The sequence below is a fragment of the Vicugna pacos genome, chromosome 29 (genome assembly GCF_048564905.1).
Source record: "Vicugna pacos chromosome 29, VicPac4, whole genome shotgun sequence".
In the NCBI taxonomy this organism is placed as follows: domain Eukaryota; kingdom Metazoa; phylum Chordata; class Mammalia; order Artiodactyla; family Camelidae; genus Vicugna; species Vicugna pacos.
In genome coordinates, this window is record NC_133015.1 from 17,816,598 (window position 1) to 17,840,194 (window position 23,597).

The 23,597-nt window shown below is 41.6% G+C and overlaps 2 protein-coding genes and 1 long non-coding RNA gene across 8 annotated transcripts in view; 2 read left to right on the forward strand and 1 right to left on the reverse strand.

Moving 5' to 3' along the window:
- The window catches only part of PDE7A (phosphodiesterase 7A), a 98,741-nt gene extending 92,490 nt beyond the window's left edge, over positions 1–6,251 (forward strand). For both annotated transcript variants that reach the window (XM_072951895.1, XM_072951896.1), the window contains 4 exons: positions 1,114–1,258; positions 1,855–1,951; positions 2,628–2,708; positions 4,471–6,251. In XM_072951895.1, coding sequence (XP_072807996.1) covers positions 1,114–1,258; positions 1,855–1,951; positions 2,628–2,708; positions 4,471–4,679 — 532 coding nt within the window. In that variant the 3' untranslated portion in view covers positions 4,680–6,251. The remainder of the gene's footprint in view (positions 1–1,113; positions 1,259–1,854; positions 1,952–2,627; positions 2,709–4,470) is intronic.
- A 3,947-nt stretch (positions 6,252–10,198) lies between these two features.
- Positions 10,199–13,167, forward strand: LOC140690256 (uncharacterized). The gene is made up of 4 exons (XR_012065465.1): positions 10,199–10,418; positions 10,523–10,685; positions 11,094–11,262; positions 13,029–13,167. It is a non-coding gene; the product is annotated as an uncharacterized lncRNA (long non-coding RNA).
- Positions 11,306–23,597, reverse strand: part of MTFR1 (mitochondrial fission regulator 1) — a 34,039-nt gene continuing 21,747 nt past the window's right edge. For 3 of the 5 annotated variants that reach the window (XM_006204689.4, XM_031692182.2, XM_072951897.1), the window contains 4 exons: positions 17,199–17,434; positions 15,283–15,541; positions 14,588–14,756; positions 12,187–13,747 (listed from right to left, as the gene is read on the reverse strand). In XM_006204689.4, coding sequence (XP_006204751.1) covers positions 13,679–13,747; positions 14,588–14,756; positions 15,283–15,541; positions 17,199–17,434 — 733 coding nt within the window. In that variant the 3' untranslated portion in view covers positions 12,187–13,678. The other 2 variants (XR_012065463.1, XR_012065464.1) reach the window with 2 other exon arrangements.

The following is a 23,597-nucleotide window of genomic DNA, read 5'->3' on the forward strand; positions in this document are numbered from 1 at the left end:
ATTCATGGATACCATTTGGAGTTATGACAATACTTCTGGTAAGTAAAGTTATTTCTTACTGTAGTATAAATAGAAAAATTGCTTAGCCCACACAGTGTTTGTTTATATAAATTCTCTTTCTCTTGACTAAGATTAAATTATTTGCTTCAGATTAAATTGTTTGTTCCCTTTTTATCATGTTTTGTATTTGATGATTAACCCTTGTTGAATTATCAGATTTAATGCAAATAAAAACAACATAAGGAATACTACATACTAGCATTCTTCTGTGTTTTCCTTATTTAGAATTTATTTTACTTAATATTCAATATTACGAGCCTTTTAATCTGTTATTGACAGCTCTATACTGATCATTATACAGAGATAGTATTTTCTGTGGCCAACTGAAACAGAGGCAAGACTTTAAAAAATTTCTCTTATTTGACTTAAGACAGTTTTTAAAATAATATAATAATGTATTTGTTACTTGTATTAACATGCTACCTTTTCCCTTCCATAAAATTTGAATAGTCATACAGATAATTGATTGATTCTTGAATTTAACCCTGAAAATATAGTTGAAGCTAAACTTTGTCAAATTGTTTGGTGGAATTTTGTCAGGATTTAATCAGACATCATCAAAATGTCTGCAGAAGATAGTTTTTGGCCAGGCTGTTCTTCCTCCATCAGAACTTTTCTTCTGCCTCTCAGATCTCAGGCTCCAAAAAAGAATCCAAAAAAGAATCCAAAGTTGTTTACCCTCAGCCCATCCCAGCAAAGAATTTTCTCAAACAACATACCAATCTTTCATAGATTTTTCTTTCTTTCTTTTTTTCTTTCTTTTTCAGCCATATAATTTCACCTTGGCTGGCAAAGTAAAGGCATTCCTTTTGGAATGTTTGCATAGTAGTTTTTCCTACAAACGCTCTTGGTTTTAGTTTTGATTATTTTAGTGGGTTTTTTCGTATGCATTCTTTAAAATCCATCTTTTATGATAGGTTAATGGTTGAATGGCAATTACAGTATCTTAGGCCCTATAAAGATTTCTGAGTCCTAAGATTAAGGAAGAAAAGTCAAGAAGTAACTATTTACTTGAAAGTGTTGTATTTCTGTTTCTGTTTCTCTAAACTCCAGGCAACAGATGGAGGCTCAGATAGGCGCTCTGATACTGGCCACAGACATCAGCCGCCAGAACGAGTACCTGTCCTTGTTCAGGGCCCATCTGGACAGAGGCGACTTACGCCTGGAAGACGCCAGGCATAGGCATTTGGTTTTACAGGTAAAATGGGGCTTAGAAAGGTCCTATTTCTTAGGCGGATCATGTGATTGTTAGAATGAAAATGAAATATTCTTGTGTCGTTTTCTGAGTGGTTAAATCTGGGGGGAAACCGTGATGTTTCCTTCCATCAGTAAAACTTTCGAAAAGGCAAGTCTTCTGCCTAGGAAAAGCACTGTTGCTTTTGTATTTTCCATACTTGGGATTTCTGACAAAAACAGTTTTTGCAGAATGAGGGTTCCAATCAACAAACAGCATTTTATTTTAGGAAATTCTCACGTCTGAAAAATGAGGGAGAATTGGATGATTTGTTTGTAACTTTCTGGTTAATCCAGTCCTATGCTTGGCTCTCTGGAATTATCAAACATGTATAATAATGTTATATATATAATGATTTTAGCAGTCTTTCAGTATTTCCGCAAAAATCATTGGTAGACCTAGGAGCATCATAAAAATCAGTATAAAAGACAATGAATTTCCTGTCGCAACATTTTCTTTTTTCAGGGGTTCTTCTCCTCACTGTTAGAGTGTATTTAAACTTAATACAATTCAAATTTTACTTACTTTTCTTAAGACAATTTCACTGTTTTGCTTGTTAGATGGCTTTGAAATGTGCTGATATTTGTAACCCATGTCGGACTTGGGAATTAAGCAAGCAGTGGAGTGAAAAAGTAACAGAGGAATTCTTCCATCAAGGCAAGTTACAGTATTGGGTGATAATCTGTTCAGTTCATTTTTTAGCATCATATGAATAAAATAACTCAGACATTTGCAGAGTCCAGCAGTAGGTGTTTGATAGTTTTAGTGACAATTCACAGTAAATGTACATATAACCAATAATATACAAATACACACATTGAGCATCTGTTTTGAAAATTTTCTTTTGGAATAATCAAACTGTGTGTGTACGCACTGATGAATAGACGTAGACCAGGTTGGAAATTTTGCTGTATAGGGTTTTCTGCCCTTGCTCCATTCTTGTCTTGTGCAGGGACCATGGCCGTGTGAACAGGTAAGACATATTTTGTGATTTAAAGCCAAGAGGAAAGGATATTTATTCCATACAATTTCCTTTTAGAAATCTAAGCTTGAAATTAAAATACTGACAGAGTTACAGTCTTGGGGTAACACCTAGTGAAAGTTTTCCACCCTCGCCATTTAAAATAGGATGTCAGTTTGGTAACCTTTTCTGTGTGTGAATAACTTAAAATTTAAAAAAGAACTAATTTAGAAGCCTTTCGTCCTTTCATGAGCATTAGGTATGTTACGTTTTTCCCTAAGGAATTTATGAGTAAGATGAAGACTTTAATTGTATATTTAACTAATAGGTATATTCCACATTAAGAATTCTCTCTCTCTTTTTAATTTCTAGGAGATATAGAAAAAAAGTATCATTTGGGTGTGAGTCCACTTTGTGATCGTCAGACTGAGTCTATTGCCAACATCCAGATTGGTAACTACGCATACTCAGATGTAACTGGTTGAAAAAAATCCTGTTGATTTTAATTCTGTCAAGAAGAGATACACATTTGAAATATGAGTATTAAAATGAATGCTTGTTTCTAATTTTTAAATTAAGAAATTTTGCCCTTGTTTTTCCTTTTTTTTTTTTTTTGGCTCTTATAATTTACTCTCATTTGATTTTAGTTCACAGAAAGTTAAGTGGATTCACAAGTGGTTGAGCAGCAAATAAATAGGAGTCCCCCCTTCTGACTGGGGCCTGTGTGATGGTGTCTGTGGCCCCGGCCTGTTCTTTGTTACAAGGTGCTTGAGACCTAAAAGAATCTTAGGTAACAGAGAGCCAGAAGTGAGAGCTAATTTGTTGGATGTTAGAGACAGGATGCAGAAGTTCTCACCAGGTGGAACAAGGGGAGAATCAAGTAAGATGAATCGTGAAACCTGTGATAAAGTTCTGCCTTTGGGTCCAGAACTCCAGCTGCTCATGACTTAACTCTGGCTCCTGGAAAAGACAGGGCTCTGAGTGTCTGGATCAGCCTAACACAGAGGTGTGAGGATGGCTGCCCAAAAATGCCATGATGCTCTTTGACTGCAGTAATGACGTGTTTCCGTGTTATCTCTTCCTCCTCACCGGAACATAACTCGTTGAGGGCACATCTCATCTGTCTGTTCATGCTTATCCCTGCCCTCCCCCCACCGAACAGTGTCTGGCACATAGTAGGTTCTCAGTTAACGTGTGTGGAGGGAATGGACGAGATGGAAGAAAGCCTTATTTCCAATCTCATAACTACTGCTGCAGATACCGTAATTTGTACACTTGAAAAAATTCAACCATCAGACCTCATATGACTTTTTTAATTAAAAGTGGTGGCTGCTAACTGCTTTACTTCCAGTGAGATTTTTTTGTTGTTGGCTAAACGGAACCCATATTTGTCTGTGGGCCACGTGGTCTTTTGCTGAGAAGAAAAGTTTTAAAGATGAAGAAAATTTAAAAATTGTTAAACAAGGAGCGATAGAATTTGAACGTACATTTCCTCTGTCCGCAACAGATCAAACATGCAGGAAGATAGTCTTACTTGCTTCTCCTAATATATGTGATTTGGTTGTTGAGGTATTTCCTACGGTGCTGCTTTTACCCTGTGTAGTGCTGAGTCGGGAACAACGTGCTATATAACCTAGAGATGCGGACAGTCCCGAACTTACTCATTTTCTCTTTCTGACTGTGAATTAAGGGAGACGATTGTATGAGTTGTCTATAAGGTAGGACCTTGGTACACTTTGGTGTTCACTTTAATAATGGTTTAATCTCCTCTGTTCTTTGTAGACACATACTTTTTGTCATGAGGTTTGGCTTTATAAATTCTGAGTTAATTTTTTTTTGAGGGAGGATAGGAAATTAGGCCTTTATTTATCTTTTAATGGAGGTACTAGGGATTGAATGAACCCAGGACCTCGTATCTGCTAAGCATGTGTTTTACCACTGAGCTATACCCTCCCCTCTCTGAATTACTTAAAATGGCCACCTGTGATCTTGACAGGTGTGAAGATTACCATCCCTGAGGGGACAGAGCGGTGCCCCAGCTGGAGCTGCCCTTCAGTCCAGGCCTGTCCCCCCGCCCTCCAACTGTGCTGTGCCCCGTTCTTCAGAGAGTTGGCTGAAATAAGAATAGGACTTAAGAGCGTAAACACTATATAGATGTTTTAAAGATAAGGTTTCAGGACGTAGGTTAACACCTTTTTTCTCTTATTTTCTCGAGGTTTCATGACTTACCTAGTGGAGCCTTTATTCACAGAATGGGCCCGGTTTTCCAATACCAGGCTGTCCCAGACAATGCTCGGGCACGTGGGGCTGAATAAAGCCAGCTGGAAGGGACTGCAGAGAGAACAGTCGAGCAGTGAAGACACTGATGCTGCATTTGAGGAGCTGAACGCACAGTTATTACCTCAGGAAAACCGGTTATCATAACCCCCAGGATCGGTGAGACAGACTGCCTCCTGGAGGCTTTTAGAAATGTGAATGGGGTCTTGAGGTGAGAGAGCTGACCCTTGACTGCCAAGGGAAGTGAATGATGCCAGCATTATTTATTTCCAAGATTTCCTGTGTTGGATCATTTGAACCCACTTTTTAATCACCCGACCTGAACATACAGCAATATGCGTTTGGCTTTTGTGCGAAACCTCGAACATGCAAAGCCCGGCGGGCGCGAAGCGAAGGGAAGGCCGAAGGAGGATTGTGCTGAGCCCCACGCCCCTCGGAGCGCCGTGAAACTTGAACTGAAGCCTTCAGCAGAGTCTCTTGGAGTTAACCAGTCTGACGCAACAGTGTGTGTCTGTAGCTTCCACTAAGTTCTCTCGGACAAAATGGAACTGTGAAGTGCCCAGCCTCTGCCACCTCTGGCAAGACTCGATGTTTACAAACCAACTCTGAAATATTGGTTCTAAATTTGCCTTGGAGCATGATTGTGAAAGAACCACTAAGAATTTTAAAGATCAAACCTTAAACTGCAGCTCTTCCCCCGGTTTGCCTTTTCTTCTTTGGATGCCACCAAAGCCTCCCATTTGCTCCAGTTTTACTTTGTGCACTGGAAACTGAGCATTTATCTTAGAGCACCGCCAGCTTTCACTCCAGTGCTGTTCGGCAATGCAATTTTTTTAACTTAGATTTTAATTGGGGGAGGGCGGGGCGGAACACCAGTGTCCTAGCTGTATTATGATTCTGCAGTGAAGACATTGCATGTTGTTTTCACTACTGTACACTTGACCTGCACATGCAAGAAAAAGGTGGAATGTTTAAAACACCATAATCAGCTCAGGGTATTTGCCAATATGAAATAAAGTGGGATGGGCACGTGTGTCCTTCAGAGCAAGGGTACTAGAGTCCCCTCTCGCTGCAGTGAGTGAGAGGCGTGGTGTGTGTGTGCGGATGTGTGTTTGCGGGCACGCTCGTGCATGTGTGACTGTGCATGTGTCCTATTTATCCACGTGGGAGGGATTGGAAACGTCCGCTTTTATTTATTATTTTAGAATGTGACATAATGAGCAGCCACACTTGGGGAGGGGCAGGGAGGTGCGCTGCGACTGATCGCTCCAGTTGCCTTAAACTATGCACAAAGCTAAGTGACCAAACTTCTTGTTTTGATTTGAAAAAAGTGCATTGTTTTCTTGTCCCTCCCTTTGATGAAACGTTACCCTTTGACGGGCCTTTTGATGTGAACAGATGTTTTATAGGACAAAATCTAAGGACTAATTTTAAACTTACAACATTCCACTTTTGTAATTTGTTTTACATTGTTTTCTGTATAGTAAGCACAACTGTAATCTAGTTGTAAGAGAAACTGGTGCTTTCTTTTAGTTCAATTGTATTTCCCTTGTTACTGTAAAAGACTGTTTCTTAATTATGTTTACAGTTTGTTGCAACAGCCATTTTCTTGGGAGAAAGCTTGAGCGTAAAGCCCTTTGTCAGAGGCTTTGCCGTACTCATTTTAATACGTGCCTGTTGCTGTTTAACTTTTGATGAATAAAAACCTATCTTTTCACATTTTCATCTTTGATATTTACCTTCTAACTCAATCTTTTGGAATTCATGATGCTAAATTACTAGAAAATCAGGGAATTAGCTTCTTGGCTCTGGCATTCACTCATCAGACATGGGTGCAGGCAGAGCCGGTTGCAGGCACGGTCCTGCAGGGTCATCTCCACCTCACGGGGAGTGAGCTGAGGCCCAGGCGCAGTCTGCAGAGTCCTGACTGATCCCCAAGGGAAGTCAGCTCTGGATTCCACAGTTGGGAACCCCAGCGCCTCTTGCAGGTACCAAGATACTAGTTTTGTTGGCCTTTTAAAACTCAAGTAGTGAGAAAGGCTCACTTAATTATACTTGATTACTGTCAGTGTAAGAAAGGTACCACCGGGCCTCTCCGGATCTTCCCAAGTCCATTTCATTAGACAGGATGAGTGCAAACTTTGAACTCAAACAGAGTTGTTCATTTTTTTTTTTAAAAAAGTCATTATTTGCATGGGAGAGGGATGTCCAGTAGGATATGACGTGAGCCTGTGTGACTGTCAATTTTTGAGTAGTCACATTTGAAAAATGAAAAAGAAACAGATGGAATTAATTTTAATAGCATTTATTCCAATACAGCCAAAATATTTTCTCATTTCAATATATAGTCATTATAAAAAACAATTAGGAGATGTTTTACCTTCTTTTTTCTGTTACGGTGTCTTTCAGATCTGGCGTGTATTTTAGGCTTACAGCGCATCTCAGTTTGGACTAGCCACGTTTCAAGGGCCCAGTCTCCACATGGGCTTGTGGCCACCACGCTAGACAGCTGGGTACAGAAGTCTGATGGTGGCAGAGCTGACGGTGACCTGGGGAAGGTTAACTGGCCACTTACATGAGGCAGCATCACCGTGGCAGATCTCATGCGTCCAGAATCTGATAAGGATCCAACCCGCTAGAATCTCAGCACACGGAGGGTGGAACTACCTCACAGCAAACTTACGTTAACCAAGCTCACGGTAAATGATATTTTTTAAAGGTGTTTATTTTAGTGTAATTTACAATGAGAAATATAACCATCAATCATTCTCTCCCTTCAGGCAGATCTTGGGAAGCCACATTCTGATCAGCCGGTTACTTGGCGAACATGGATTCTGAGCTCGGGGAGCAAGCTGCCCCACGCATCCTACGGGGATGCTCCTGCCGACACTCGTGCCTGTGGACCAGGGCTCCCAGGACGATGCTGGAGGTTCTCTGCCGGCATCTGCTCCTCCATGCCCGCTTCTGTGTGGCACGTCCAGTAGATGCCAGACTGTCAGCCTGTCTCAGGTGAACCTGCCCGGGCTCTGTCTGCCGGTGTGTGACTGCTTGCTGCTTCTCTGACCCCTTGCATTTTTCACTGTTTGATATTCAGAGGATTGATTTTTTATTTCCATTCTCAAGGGGAGACACCTAAATGTTGCTCTCATTTCCTGCCTGCAGGTGTGATAAACCCATTGGAAAGCTATGTTTTGTTACATATATGAGGGCTTACCGTCTACAGCCCTGCTTTTTAAATAGGACCTATATTCCGTGAACACTGATTTTCTAGAAAAATTTGAGGAAACAGTACATTTAGATCACATTTAAAATAAGTAATTAAACATTATGAAACAGAATGCAAAATTCACATGAATTTTTAAGATAAAATAGGAGACTTCGAAGAAGTGTAGAGCATTGTGGCAGCCCTCAAGGGCTCTGGGCCAACCTTTAGTGGTGGGGCATCTCCTCTGCTCTAGGGCAGAGGTCCTCGGAGAGAAAACCTGGTAAGCCTCAGCTCAACACAACACTTAAAACAGCTGGTTTCTGGTCAGTATTTGTACTCAGTAAATGTGATGGTTTATAACGATCCTCTTTGTTCAGGAGAAGTAACTATTTTATGTCCTTTGCAAACCTGGGAAATATATTTGTACCTTAGGTACAAGTTAGAGGTGCTAGTAATTCTTTGAAGGTTCCTATAACAGCCTCTTTTTCCAAAAAACTTTGACTCTTAAAGCTTTCAGTTTTCCTAAAACTTCACATCAGAGGTTTACAGTGTTTTCATGCGTACTCTTTTTAAAAATGTATAAATTTTTTGTTTAAATCTCCTCCCAATCAGCCTGGGACAGTGACCGACAGCTGATATGCATTCAGTAATGTTTTTAAATAAATGCACATATTAATCAGCATCCATTTGGAACACACAGTTGTTCAGATATCTGCAAGACTGAGCCTGAGCCATTCTTTGTTTGCTAAGGATTTGTCTTTTGGCAGGCCCCCAAGGGTCGTGGTCTCCAGGAAGAGGGACCACTACTTGGGGGTGGGCTGATGGGGACACGCAGCTCTCCTTCATCTTGTCTCCTGTGCTCGACACAGGGCTGGTGTAAATCGTGCCGTCAACACACGTTGAACAAATTAACTTGGTATTGTTTCCTTTTTAGCTATCAGTCTACCATTATAGGAAATTATGTTGAAACCAGTCTGTCTGTGCTGAAGTCATGTGGTACCAGTATCTGAGTTCCTGTTATGGGCAGAGCACTGCACTGGATGTAATGAAGGTATAAATAATTGCAGAACATGATCTCTGTTCTCAAAACCTTTGGGTGACAAGATGATGTGTGAAAAGCATTTGTTATATAATATGGCAGGTTTCTATATTGTACAAAATGAGTGCAAAGTGTTGGGAGCTGTTGAGAATGAATGATTTTGTTGGGTTCATGTTGAAAATGACACCATTTCCAGTAATTCTTGACTCTTATTATTAATATCCTTGACTGGTAAAAATCATTTAGGTTTCAAATTTGATTCTAAAATATAAGTCTTAGATGTTCAATATGTAAAATACTTCTCAATCACAATCACATTTTTTACTTTTACTCCTTTACTACTTTCTAAGTCATCCTGAAACCCGTGTGTTTAATATTAGAGTCTTTCTAGCTGTAACGTAAAACTGGAGCACACTGTTGACACTCTCCACTGGTACCATCAGCAGTCTTGTTAACACAGTTCATCTTATATTACATTTACCTTTGAGATATACATTGAGCTTTTTCAGCATACATTTGAAGTGTTTCTTTACTGTTGAGCCATGTCCTGTGAAGAACCAGGAGGCTGGCTGCATGGTATCCCCCCATGTTATAGCTTAGCTGAAATTTGTAAAAGTTCTATATGTAAACTTTTTTGAAGAAAGTATCATAAAGGGATGTGTTTTAAGATCCTAGGTGAACATCTGCAGAAAACAGGACTTTTGAATTTCCGTCTAAGAATCATCACAAGATAGGGATTAGCTTTTTCCATGACAGGGAGCAGAGGCTCACTCAGATAAGTGCATGTTAACTGGGGACTTTATCTTGAAGATTTGTGTTCATAACAGACAAGCCCTTGTGAAGGCTGGAGGAGCAGAACCTGGGGTCTGAGCATCCTGAGATGTTGCTTTTTGCTGCGTCTGCTTCTTTCTCCCACACTCCTGGTCCTTTCCCCAAATCTTCTCTACCTTGGAGTGTCTGCTTAGAAAGGCCAGGATGGTGTAGTTTTTAAAAGTGTTGCCTTTGTGGCTAGATGGGTTGGGTTTGGGTCTTTCGTCATGTAAAGCCAGTCACCCAGTCTTTTCCGTGGCTTCCTAACCTGTAAAACAGCCTTGTTCATTTCTTCATAGTCTGCTTTGTATGAACTGCCCGTGGACACTTGTACCTCATGACATCTTTATTTGAGCTCCAGATACCAACTGCCCCCCTTCTCAGGGTTTCCTCTTCAAATTCCCAAGGGAGAATCTGATCGGACCAGCTAACCAAGGCTGCATCCCGGGTCACAGGCCAGTCTCTGCATCACCAGGTGTTCTCCTTGCAGAGGGAAGGCGGAGGTGCAGCCACGGGGGCAGAGAGCCTGGACGACCGGACCCCCAGACCGGTGTCTCATATGCGTCCCCTCCCTCACTGCTAGCACAGCTGCCGTTACAGAAACCCCTCCCCCCATGCCTCCGCCTCATCTTTTCTCGTCCTTTGATGACCAGGGTGACTGACTAATGAAGAGGGACGGCGACGAGACATCAGGAGCAGAAGGCTGCTGCTCACAGCTGTGGTAGAAATACTGTCATGAAGTCTTTGTCCCCAAAGTAAGGCTTTTCCAGCTAGGAGAGCAGGTCTGAGGGGCTGGACAGCCCTGGAACAGCCATGGCTCCCTGGATGGAGGGTGAGGCACTGTTTGGATCCTCTTCCATTTACCTTCCTGAGCGCGTCTGAGTTGCTTGGGTTACACTCCAAGCTTACGGAAGGCTCCCTCTCTGTGACCTTTAGAAGAGGCTGGAGCGTCTACCAGAGAGGAGGGTGAGAAGCTAGAGGGACATTAAGGCTTCCAGCCCCATGAAGTGGACTGAGGACAACAGTCTCAGAGGAGAATATACAAGATTTCCAGATCCTTCCTCGGTTATGCTGTTTTCCTCATGCTGTCTGACCTCAGGTGATCGCACTAGTGCCAGTGAAGAACTAGCTTGCAAGGTTTGCAAGGGAGAACTAACCATGTTAGGAAGCAGGTTCGGGGGTAGCTCAGAAGAACGCTGATGCTCCGGGATGAGGAGGGGCAGAGGAGTTAGGAATGGCGGAAGGCTCACGGCAAGTATTGTGACAGTGAGAACGATATGGTCATAAGACCAGGTGCCTCATTCTGCCTGACAACCCCAGAGCTGCTGTTACTGGGTAACGCCTGCAAGTTTAAACTTCTCTCTCCCAGACCTGACCCACAGCGGGGACTTCTGTTTTCAGAGGTTATTGGAGGATGATTTCCCCAAACTCTTGTTTCTAGTGGTGGCTCCCTCATATTGTCTTCCTTCACCACTAAGACACAGACTCACCGGAATTCTTAATGCAGCAGGAGGACAGAAGGGCCTGTGACTGGGAGGACAACCAGAACGAAAGCCTGTGAGACCCGCTGCTCCACCCCAGCCCTGTGCACAGATGACACCTTTTCCGGGTGCCAGGGACCACGTCTCCTGGGAGAAATCAGTCCACTGAGAACTAGTGCCCTCATGTGAAACAGTGTAAGTCATAACTTCCTTAGCACTCTATATACCACTCATAGAAAATGTTCAGTCATTTTTTAATCCTCAACAATTTTTTGAGCTGAACATTATTCCCATTTTAAAAACAGAGGTGTGACTTGGCCAGGATCATATACATGGATCTCGTGGAACTCCAGGTCCGGTGCTCTTCGTGTGTACGGTTGGCCCTTGAACAACACGGGTTTGAACTGCGTGGGTCCACTTACACGTGGACTTTTTTCAGTGAACATAGTACCGTGTTTTCATTTTACAGATCTGTAAGTGGGAAAAAGTTTGTGTTGATCAGAGATCATAATATGCGCAATCGAAGAAACTAAGGTTTGAGTCCTGGACTACCCGAAACCGGTGCGGCTTCCCGCCCTCGGGCGAGCCAGCTGTCAGCGCTTCTGTTGTTGAAGCCGAGAGCGCCGTCCGCGACTTCCCCCCGGGTGGGGGGGGGCCGTGCCCCAGCCCCTGCCGAGCTCTCCAGGGCCGGCTGTGTAGAGAGCCCCAGACTAGTCAGTCACAGCAGGCAAAACGTTGTACCAGTTACTTAATTTTTTGAGCCTCAGCTATAAAGTAGAGCTTAATCATTTTGAAGCTCTTCCACTTCAGGGATTGTGCTGCTGGGGTTGCCAGAAGGCGAACGCGAGGGTGCGGGGGAAGAGGGGCCAGCAGCATCCAGCACTCTGTCCCCGGGGTGGGTTGTGTAGGCTTGAGAGCCCCGGGGAAGCTCCCTCACGTGACTGCCTTTCTCTCTTGATGCTGAAACCTCTTTGAGAGATGAGTGAGTGAGAGGTGATGTATTATAAGGAATATATTTCCACTTGAAAAATGCAGAAAGCAGATTATTCTAAAGCAGCTTCATGTAGAATCAAAAGAATCTTACCTATTGTGAAGAAAAAGCAAGCATATTTATAGGTGTTACGGTCCGAGGAAGATAAAAGTTTGCTTTATTTCAAAACAGTTACCTTCCTTATCTTGGAGCACTGGCCCAAATTCAATACTGATACAAATATGAATTTCTTAGGTGGTCAAGGTATGTCTATCAGGGGAGTTTTCTGGATTTCTTTTAAAGGCAGAATTTTTAAACCATATAAAACAGTGAGAAACAATGTGCATTGACAACGTGTAAAATAAGCCACAGTTCAAATTTTACATGAATAACCAAACCATGTACATTAACTTCAACTAGTATCTGCTGTTATTTAGAACACTGCACATATTTTCAGTAACCTAACAGTGAATGCCTGTTCTTCCCACCTCTGAATCCCACCCCCCAGGAAGTACAACTTCCCCCTGCCCCCACTAGATTTAAATAGTAAATCCAAATATGTTTTCATGGTAGTCTGACTAACTATAACTGAGTTTAGCAGAAATATAGAAAATCATGAAGACTTATGAAGCATTTAAAAATGATCACTTGTCACAATTCCTTAGAAGCCCTGGATGAGAAAGGCAGCTCTCCACTCCTAGTAGCACTAGTTTATGTTGCACAATGTAATGCAACAGAACAGCATTCTGACCAATGATAAGCAGCTCACAGGAAATTTTTTCGCCTATTCAGTGTTTCGCTATAAAGCTAAAGTTTTTGCCAATATTAAAAATTTTTAAACTCCATTATGCTGACATTTCCAGAAGTATTAACTTAGTAACAAGTCATTTTGTGAAAGAAAAAAAGATGGTACATTCTGGTTTTTACTTAAAAACGATTTAATTCAATAATTTGATTCCTCACTATTTGAAAACTACGTTCCCTTCCTCAGCACTGGGTGGCACTGAGACGAGAACAGCTTTCACGATCCTTGACGTTCCTTCATGGAGTTTCAGCAGCGAACATTATCCAGTTCCCACTCAAACCCCACCTCCAAGACAATGTGAGGAAGAATCTAAAATGAAAGTTCTGTTCAAGGCAAGAAGATACTACAGTCTCAAACATTTCACTCCAACAACTTGGTTGTGCCAGCTGCGCAGAAACGATCGCTGAGAATGAACGACACCAGCAGCACCCTCATCACTGCCTCTGCTAAATGTCAGGTACTGTTTTATGTCTAAATACATGCGCATAAAACATCTGTACAGATAAATTAGTGTTAAGAATTTAAAACTCACATCTACAAAGTTCCTTTGTTCTGAAATCTAACTTATTTTCGAGACTGGAAACCTAAATATCCTGGCTACACATTAAAAACATGTTATGTCAGAATATACACGTTATAGAAAACTTCAGAACTGACCTTCTCTTAAAAGCAAACCTAAGAGTGCTTTTGTTACAGCTTAACCCTCTAATGAGACTTAAAAGGAGACCACTGAACACTAAATGCAGGTATTTACCAAATAGTGTTGATTTCTACCAGCCAAGCAGCCCTAACAAACAACAGCTGAACTAGGATAGTCCTTCTCAGCTCGTTGTCTGTTAGGAAGTTGAAACATTCTCAATTAAAGCCTTCATTTTTCCTGTAGACTTCAACATGTGTGGCCCAAACTAGAAAAGAAACAGAAAGACACTGGTTAATGTAGCAGTATTGATATGCCCCCTCCCAATCATGGATCAAAGGGCTGGGTATGTTCTGCATGAAAAATCCAGCAACTAGACAATATCAAAACCTTTATGAATTGACAGGTTGTTATAAATATGTCAACAAAGTCAAAGACTTTGGTAACAAGATTACTTTCTAGAAAAGAAAATTATCATCTTAGCAAGACCCTAGCTAGTCCAATTTTACTTCTCTGGGTAAAAGAATGGTACAAAGTTTCCTTTTCCATGTACGAAGAGTTTCAAAGATGCTAGAATTTCTAAGATATCTGCCTCTCTGGAATAGACAAGCTCATAGCCCCCATGACAGTAACTGGACTGAAGGGACTGGATCCCTGTCTGAGAGCATCTGTGACATCTGCTCAGTCTCCATCTGTGGCGTGGCCCACATCCTGCAAGGCCCTGGTCAAACCTCTCCCTCTTCAGAAGACTGTCACAGGTGCCCTAAGAGAAAACGATCTTCCCTTAACTGTGAATTTCTGTATCGTAACATTTAGATTGCCCTAAGGTATAAATTTTATTGTAATGAATTTCACGTCATTATGCTTAAATATAAATAAAACATAGTTTATCTCCAATGTTAAATTTCTCATGCTAAGTAGTGAAACCAGAGGTTAATTTTGCTTCCTTCTTTGTGCTCTTCTTTAAGTAACCTAGCTGCAGGTAGGGACCAAATCCTGAAGCACATCCTTTTGAATCTTGCAGGACACAGCTGAATGTCTTGCAAAACGCAGGTGCACAGCAGTGGACCACCAGCTGCCCCAGGAGAGAGGCCTGCCTGGCACTCACCAACACTGTTCCGGAGGTGGCCTCGGATTCAGACTTTGCAATTCCTTTTTCAACTTCACTTTGGCTCTCACTTCGATACCGGTAAGCAAATTTCTTTTTCAGAGCCTCTGCTATGAGGGTAGCAGGGTCAGCAGCATCCACTGGCTTGGGCTTCACGTCTTGTTCTGACCTTAGAGAAGTGACAGAAACCAGCCGGACACTCAGTGCTGGTGTCCCTCTGGGAGGGGCTCTGTGGGCCTGACAGCATCACAGACCCTCAAAAAAGACACAGACAAATACTGACGCAGTGACGTGGAAGAGCACAAGGGGCCCGATGAACCCAAGGTCAGCTCCTCTCAGGAGCAGTGACCACACGCCCTCAGGGCGATAGCAGTTCCACTCTTCTCCAAGCGCCCAGCGACTGTCCTGGTAGGTACACAGCACAGCTGTAGCGGATGAATGGCCTGCACAGTCACGAAAGGGCTTTAAATGCAGTGGTGGGGGTGGTGAAAAGGTAACCTGGGAAGTGTTTATTTTGCTAATCTCTTAGCTAACAGCATTATAAGAGCCAATGGGGCATGTCTTTTTTTCTTAAATTAAAAACAAATTATTCATTGTAGTCATGCTGTAAAACAAAATTATCAAGAAGCCTAGTACTTGGTTTTATAAGGCAAAAAAAGGGGGGGGACGTAAGAAAGAAGGCAGTGTGTCCTCACCTTTTTACTGACCGAAGTTTCACACTGTTCATGTCTTTCAGGATCTCTAGCATATTTGGCATGTCAGGTTTCTTTGGATTGTTCTTGACTGAAGTCTTCCCAGCACAGGCGTTCTTCTCTCTTCGCTCTTTAATCAGATCAAGAGCAGATGTGCTTTGGTGGAGCACTGATGGGGGCGGGGGCGGGGGCGGAGGCGGAGGGGGCGCTGGCGGGGCAGAGGGCGGTGCTGTGGCAACAGATGTGGCAGATTCCAAATCACCTACAGAAATAAGGAAAAACCAATTCAATCCTGATGGCTACGGACAAGTAAAATATTTTAAAAGCAAAGTTATGTTAAGGACTTCATATTTGAAAATAATATCCTCAAAAAGAATCTCAATCATGTAAGTAGAAAGGAAGTGTCAGCTACTTGGTTAGAATCTTAATGCCTGAATCTCAGTCTCTGTATCATTTAATCCCAGACCCTCCAGATGCAAGTGTTCCACGTAACAGGGCGCTGTCGTGGGCCGGCTGCAGAGCCTGTCCCCACCTCTAGATGAAACACACAGCAGTCACACTGCACATGTAACTGTCTTCAGGATACAGTTTGACCATTTAATACTGGAGTAACTATTTGAAAAAACTTGATAAACTTGTGTTTCATTTTAAGTATATTTATATATGACTTATCAAGCATTAACTAGAATGTTTTTAAAAGAAAAGTTTTAGATTTATTGAACAAATTTCTGTAAGAAAAAAAGTTCTAGTTAATTTCCAAAATAAGAAGTTAAAGTAGTTCTCAAATAAGGACCTAAAAATTCATCTTTCTGCATAATGGGAGGTTAGTGAGTTGTTTTTTGGGTGAACTATACTGATTAGGGGGAACTCAGTGCAAGAGTTTCCTCAAGGGATTTGGATTGTAAATATAACACCTAATGTAAACCCCCCAATTCTCGCACTATTACAGCAGTTTTCTTAGTCTGCCAGTAGAGGGAGGTAGAGCAAAAGAGGAGTGCAATTTATAATTTAAAAAAGAAAAGGGCAGGACTTTGGTTCTATAAAAGTGACACACAAATTTCACTTAAGTGACAGCAGGTGCCCGAATGCATGCGCCCTCGGTCCATCCTGGCCAGACACAGGTTGGATGAGGTTAACACGTGGGGTTACATTAAACCCTGGGGCCGTGAGCACAGTGACTCAGAGGCAGAGTAACTGTCCTGGCCTTTCACCTTTAGAGTTGGCTTATACTGAGTCTAGCCAGGACTCGGGAACAACACGAGGAAAAACCACCACTACGTGCCAGCAGGTTCATGGGCTAGGATTTCAACACCACGGTTTCTTCTCCCGAGTGACAATGCCACACAGAAGCAACAGTATTAGACCAAGAGTCAGACGACCTGAATTCAGTTTCCACTCTGGGCAAGAGGAAGAGAACTGACCATTAAGTAGCTGCAATGTGCTAAAGACATTTCATATAATTTGCACATTTACTCCCACGGTAACTCCGTAACACAGGGCAGCTGTCCTCACTGCAGAGCAGGACTGGGAGGTGGAAGGGCCAAGTACCCGCCGCAGAACACGCAGGTAGGGAAGCAGCACTCAGCCCCGTCAGCGCTGATGGAGATTACCTCACGCCTAACGTGGATGGTGCCACTATCAAAGACAGCTGAGGTGCCCGCAGCATTCACAGGAGTAGCAGTTTAACTGTATTAAATGAATGCGTATACTCCGTATCCTCTCTGACAGCATCAGGGTGGTTCAAAACAAACAAAAACCACTAAAACTTGCCTGGGTCCTCTACTGGACCATGCATAGAGGACGGACCCCAGATTTTCTAACAAGCTCGATCAATGCTGTTACTTGTTGGTAAATTTTACATGAGTGGCATTCTTCTAATTCCCAGTTCCCTGGTTAAAACAAACGTAGGACTTACAGACCTGCACTGAGGCTCTGCTGTTCCTGCAGGGTCACGATTTTGGCAATCTGAGCTCTGAGAGCAGCAAGTTCATTTTCGAGGGCACAGATCTTCTGCAGTGCCTCCTCGTTCGCCAGCGTCGTGCTCTGCAGCTGACACTCCTTTGGAGACAGGTCTGGTAAGGAAAACTGCCTGCTTGGGGGCTTCTCAAGGAAAGGAAGGTCATCCTGAAGGGGCTGCCTTGACCTGACCTCTGTCCTGCAAGGAAGACAGAAGGCTGGCTGTCACAGGCTTTGTCAGGGAATACAATCAATCATCATTTCAAAGTTAATTAGAACCTAACATCTGAGAACCACTTTTCAGGCTGACCGTCCATAAAGCCCCTGCTGTAAGTTTCAGAACAACAAAGCGCTCGTCAACCTCGCGCAGGAACGCACCAGGCCAGATTTCTTACTGCCGTCATTCTTCTTAATCTCCACACAATGCACACAAGCCTGCACTACAAGAGGCAACACAGATTCCAACAGTGTCTTTGCTAATTCATGTTTTGTTTTGATGGTATGAACTAAGGTGAAGAAACTTTTAATGATAAACTAATTACTGGTTATGTGTGACAATCAAATCAAATCAGTAATCTCTTAGCCCTTCCCCAGGGTCTTGGCTTCTACCCTTGGATGTCAGTGTTTTCCACATGTGATAGAATGTACTAAACTGTAAGACATACTGTAACAATATGGGCCAGATTACAGCGTAAGAAACTACAAAGGAGAAAAAAGTAATCATTACAGTGGAACTCATGCAGTAACTATATACATGATCTCATTTTCACTTGGGTGTTTAAAAAAAAAAAAAGGCTTTTCTAACATGCATTGCTCCACAGCTCTATATGGAAGTCTTTGGGGGGTGAGAATAAAATTCAGATTCCTTTTCAGTTGTCAATTTCTACACTTACCACTTCCTCCTATTTTCTACAATTAGGTTTTTCCGGCCTCTAATCAGTTTTCTTTTTCCTTCCAGCTTTACTGAGGTATAACTGACACATGCTGTATGTAGTTAAGGTGTACAGCATGATTTGATGTGTGTATACATTTTGAAATAATCACAACAATCAGGTTAACATATCCCAGTTTCCTTCCATCCCATGGTCATGTGACCAAGTGCTGACTGACAAGCTGGAGGCAGAACGTGGGTGAGCCGCCAGGAAGGCTGCTTAGCGGAGATGACGCCGCTCCGGGAGAAAGCCAGTCCTTTCATCTCTAGCCCCACCCTCTCCTCCCGCCCCAAGAGCTTCTGAGAGTCAAGCTAACCTTGACGTGAAAGCCAGTGCTGAGGATGGCAGAGAGCCCGGCTGGGTCACTAGGGACACAGTGGAGCCACTGTCAGCATCATACTCTCCACTCTGGATGTTTCTGACTTGAGAGAAAAATAAACTTCTTCTTCATTGTTTTTGACTTCTGTTTCACGCAGTCACACTTAATCCTAACCGTTACAGCGCTCACCAACATTACATTCTGTTTTAGTTTTCCTTTAACTGGACACTGCTGTCTTGCCTTGTTTGTGCTGGAGAGCCGTGTTAATTCGTTCTACCTTGTGTTTTGAGTGAATTCTCGGACCTTTAGCTTTTGGTATTATGTACTGAATTCAGGTGTTTTTCTTCATATCTAATTCTGATTATGCCATGTTAATTATACTATCACATATTGAGGATGCTTGTAAATTATTTTTTACCTGTAGTATTAAACAAAAACATCTGGAGAATAAATATCCTAGTTGTTACCTTTACTTCAGGCTCTACTTTAGATTTAGATTAGCAGCCGACTTCAATCAATACTAACTTTATTAACTTTAATTTGGAATATCTGTGGGATAGGGAAGTATATTTGGCTTGCAAAGTTTCAACTACCATTCCCTTTCTTAGCCCCACACTGGGAAGAAATAGGTGATGAGATGTCTAAAAAAGTACATGAAGATTAAACAAAGGTAAAAACTTTTATGAGAAATAATGCTGACACTCTGATTAAATATATTAAAATGTTCTTTGAAAGATTATTTGTTATAAGAGATTAGACTCATGTGCTCTAATCATCCTGCAATAAGGAAAAAATTTTAATAACACATTAACAATTAAAAAAATCATTGTTGCTTTTTGTTGATGTAACAGCCTAAATTCTGGTTTCTACCTACCTTTTCATAGGGTAGGTCAAATACTTTTGTTAAACATCTCTGTACATTAGGGTACAAGTAGATAAAAATTAGTCAGTCTACTGAATAACATTCTTTTGAGGGGCAGGCTATTTGCATGGGTTGATTTAATCAGTATAATGTCACATATTCTTAATATGCTTCCTCAACTATATTCTTGACCGCTTATGTTTTTAATAAAAACAACACAATGATTTTTTAAAATACTACTTGGAAGAACTAGGGAAAACACTTACAGGTGGGACAGTGGCAGGGACAGAATACTAGTTCTGAGGAGATCTGGGTAAAACACAGAAATCTCAAATAAATGTAGAATTAAAGTATCACATTTGTTCCAGACACCAGAGGAGAAATAAGAGTAGGAGAGAGACTGTGACTTCATGACTTTAAAGCAACAAGAGTGCTCAGAAGTGGTGTTCTCAGGACAGAGGACACACGCTGCCCCACAGGCATCGAGGGAGGGGGCATCAGGAGGGTGACAAGTAGATGGAAGCGGAAAGAAACAGAACTGCAGGTGCAGACTCAGCGTTCCCTCACCTCTCCCCCTACCATCTTCCATTTTCCATGAACGTTGAATTTTGCTTTGTTTTGTCAAAACTCACCTAAAAGAATGAAAATTTTTATATCTGAGAATGGAAGCGAGGATGATGGTTTGCTTTCGTATTGTGTACGAGCGCAGGTATTTCATCAAGTCTGCATTATAACAGCAAATAAATTTTGAATGCCAGAATCTTCAGTGCTACTAAACAAAAAATGATGTTACCGTCCTGTTTAAGAACTAGTCGTCGCTTCAGTAGTGAGTATATACCCCCACCTAAGATTCTCCTAGATCACAGGAGCCAACGGTATTAAGTGCTTTTAAGTTTGCTTTAAAACATTATCATTCAAGTCAGTCAGTCTTCAAATCCCATGAACATTTACTCAATACCCACAACTGGGACAAGATAATATGACAGTTTGGATTATGAGATCAACTATAAGGCGTTTAGTTTAAACAGCTTTCTTTCCTTAAGATCCTTCTAGGCAAAATACATTGTAAGAGAAGAATTAATGAATAGTGAACAGCAAACTACAATGTTCTTTCAAAAGGGAAGAATTAAGCTTCTGCCTCTCCCCCGGAACTCCAACAGATGAATTTTATCATTTGTTTTTCCATCTACTGAAAATTAAGGATAAAGTACTCATTAATCTTGAAAACCAGTGTACCAGGGTAAGAGGGAAAAAGTTTAGGACTTTTAGCAAAATGATTTAAGTAACAATAGCAGATCATCTGTATTTTATGTCCAAAACTAGTTTTGTAACTTCGGCATAGATTCTGCATTTCCACGTATGAAACACTGTTGACGGCTGTGGGTTCAAATAGAATAAATACAGGAAGTGCGGGAGTTTAAATGTAGATTTTTAGAAGCTAAGAAAAGTAATCTTGAAATGATCCCGTCTTCTCAAAGACACAGATTCAACATTTACAGGAGCTCGAGAACCAGAAACAAAAAGAGTTGCTCTGTAATATTCTTGTATATGGAAAAGTTTAATTTTATGAAAATTCTCAGACATGTCCCTTCCGTTAAAAATACAAACACACACACTCTTCTCCCACAGACATCTGTTTTATAAGGCAGTCAAAACTCATTCTCAGAACCAGTCTGTTTTGCCATCCTTCAGAATAGAAGGCTATTAAGAGCTAGAATATAGAGGCAGAAGTAATCCAAACTAAGAAAAATGCTCTTTCCTACTATAATTCTTGTGTATAATTCAGAGAAATTTAAGAAACAAAACAAAAAAACAAAAACAAAAGAGGCGTCAAGTCTGCACATCCCCAAAGCAGGAGACAGCCAGCGTGCGGCCGTTTCTTAAAAACACTTCCTGTGTGCCAGCTTGTGCTCGTGCCTTCTACCTTTTGTTTGCTTTTGGCTCCAAAGGGCCTTGTGGCATGAGGGCACAGGTGCCCGTTCGGAGTGGCCCTGCACGCGACCTCGCACTCATCTTTTCAACATCGGTGTCAAGGGCAGCAGCCACTTTGGGAGCACAACGTACAGAACTATGAAGGGCTTTTCAAGTTCCACTGATCATTTCAAAGGAAATCCTCAATTAAATATAGTGCACCTGTGGGGTCCTTCCCCTTAATCTCACAGTTAATGAAAACCAAAATCTGAGATCGTTTTACATCAGCCCAGTGCCCTGTGGAGGGTGCTATTCCCAGGATGGCGCTGTCTCACTGTTTCAACTGAGAACAGCCTAGAAATGAATAAAAAGACACTATTGCCAATGGGATACACGGGGGCTGGTGTGGGGGACTGGTTGATTCAGTTCTCTGAAAGTAAAAAGTTGCGTAGAAAACTAACAATCTTTGCAAAGTGAGTGAGTAGCTGGCTAGAGATACCTGGACTAGGAAAGCTGTTTTCAGAGGGCAGTTGCCCATCAGAGGATTTACAGTGGGGATGGGGCAGGACTGTCGCGAGGCCACAGACCCAGACGACTGGTGGGATTCCTCTTACTCGCTATTCTAGGCTCTTGTTTTGTATCTTAAAAGCTGGATCCTTCTACAAGTGATGTTTCGTGGAAATGACGTTTGTCCCTTGAATGCAGCGCTTGAGTGATGTACATTATTAGTTATTGTCTAGTGTCAAATAATTAAGGTCAAAGTGGGAATGAACAGCACGTGCTGTTTGCTGTACCGCGAGCAGGAAGCTAACTTGCTCTGGTCTGCCCTCCACCTGGGAGCCGTGGCAAGCCAGCCTGTCTGGTGCTGAGTCATTTCCTTTGGAGTCTTGTTACTCATTGTCATCCTGTATGAGGTTGGGGGTTCTTCCCCAACACTCCTTAATAGCACCATCCACTTCATGTCAGATTGAAAAACTTAAATTGGGTATCTTCAAGTCTTCAGTCTCACTTTATTCACTATTCTTATATTACAGATTTTGTAAAAACTTTCACCTGGTCACTAGATTACATTGTGGTGTAAGAAAAGGGCTGCCTGAAATACTTTCAAATCCTATGAACCTGTACATTTTTATTTAACACCTATTCAGTTTGGTATGTTGTGGCACTCAGAATTAAGAATTAGATGCAATTAGAAATTAATATATTAAAATTGAATGAATAAACAAGATGGCACCCACCCTTCCCTTGCCAGAGTGCTATCAGTGAAAGCCAGCTAAAAGAAAAAGCTGAAATAAGGTCCAGAGTCTCAGATTCTCAAAATACCTAGATTTCAATTTAAAAAATCACTCATACCAAGAACCAAAAAGAACACAAACTGAATGAAAAATGACAATTAACAGATGCCAACTCTGAGATGACAAGAGATGTTAGAATTATCTGACAGGTTTTGAAACAGCTATAATAAAAAGGCTTAAATGAGCAATTACTAGCATTCGTAAAACAAATGAAAAAAAAAGTCTCAGCAAAAACCTCCAAGATATAAAGCAGAACCAAATGAAGATTTTCAAAGTAAAAGGTAAAATAACTGAAATTAAAAACACACTGGATAGGATCAAAAGCAGAATGGAGAAGATGGAAGAATCAATGAATTCAGAGACAGAACAATAGAAATCATCCAATATGAAAACACAAAAAGTGAACAGACCAGGAAGAAATGTGAGCAGAGTCTCAGTGACCTGCGTGACTATAACTTCAACACCCTCCTTTCAAAAATTGTTAGAACAAATAGAAAAATCAAAAAAGATACACATTGGAATTTGACACAACATTGTAAAATGACTATAACTCAATTAAAAAAATTTTGGAAGAAAAAAAAAGTACAGAATTCAGCAACACCATCAACCAACAGGGTCTCTGACATTTACAGGACATTCTACTGACAACAACAGAGTACGTATTTTTTTTCTGGTCTTTTTTTTACATATGTTTTAATTAATTAATTAACTTACTTACCATTTACTTACTTATTATTTTTACCCTTAACATACGCACTGGGGATTGAACCTAGTACCTTGTGCATGCCAAGCACGTGCTCTACCACTGAGCTATACCACTCACCCCCTAGAGCACACATTCTTTTATATACCCACAGAACATGAACCAAAATGGCCCATATCCTGAGCCGTTTAAAAAAAACCTCAACAAATTTTTAAAAGAATGGAAATACAACTGACCCTTGAACAACACAGGAATTAGGGACTCCAACCCTCCACGCAGTCCTAAGTCCACAGTGCAAACCCATGTTGTTCAAGGATCAACTGGATACGTGTGTTCCCTG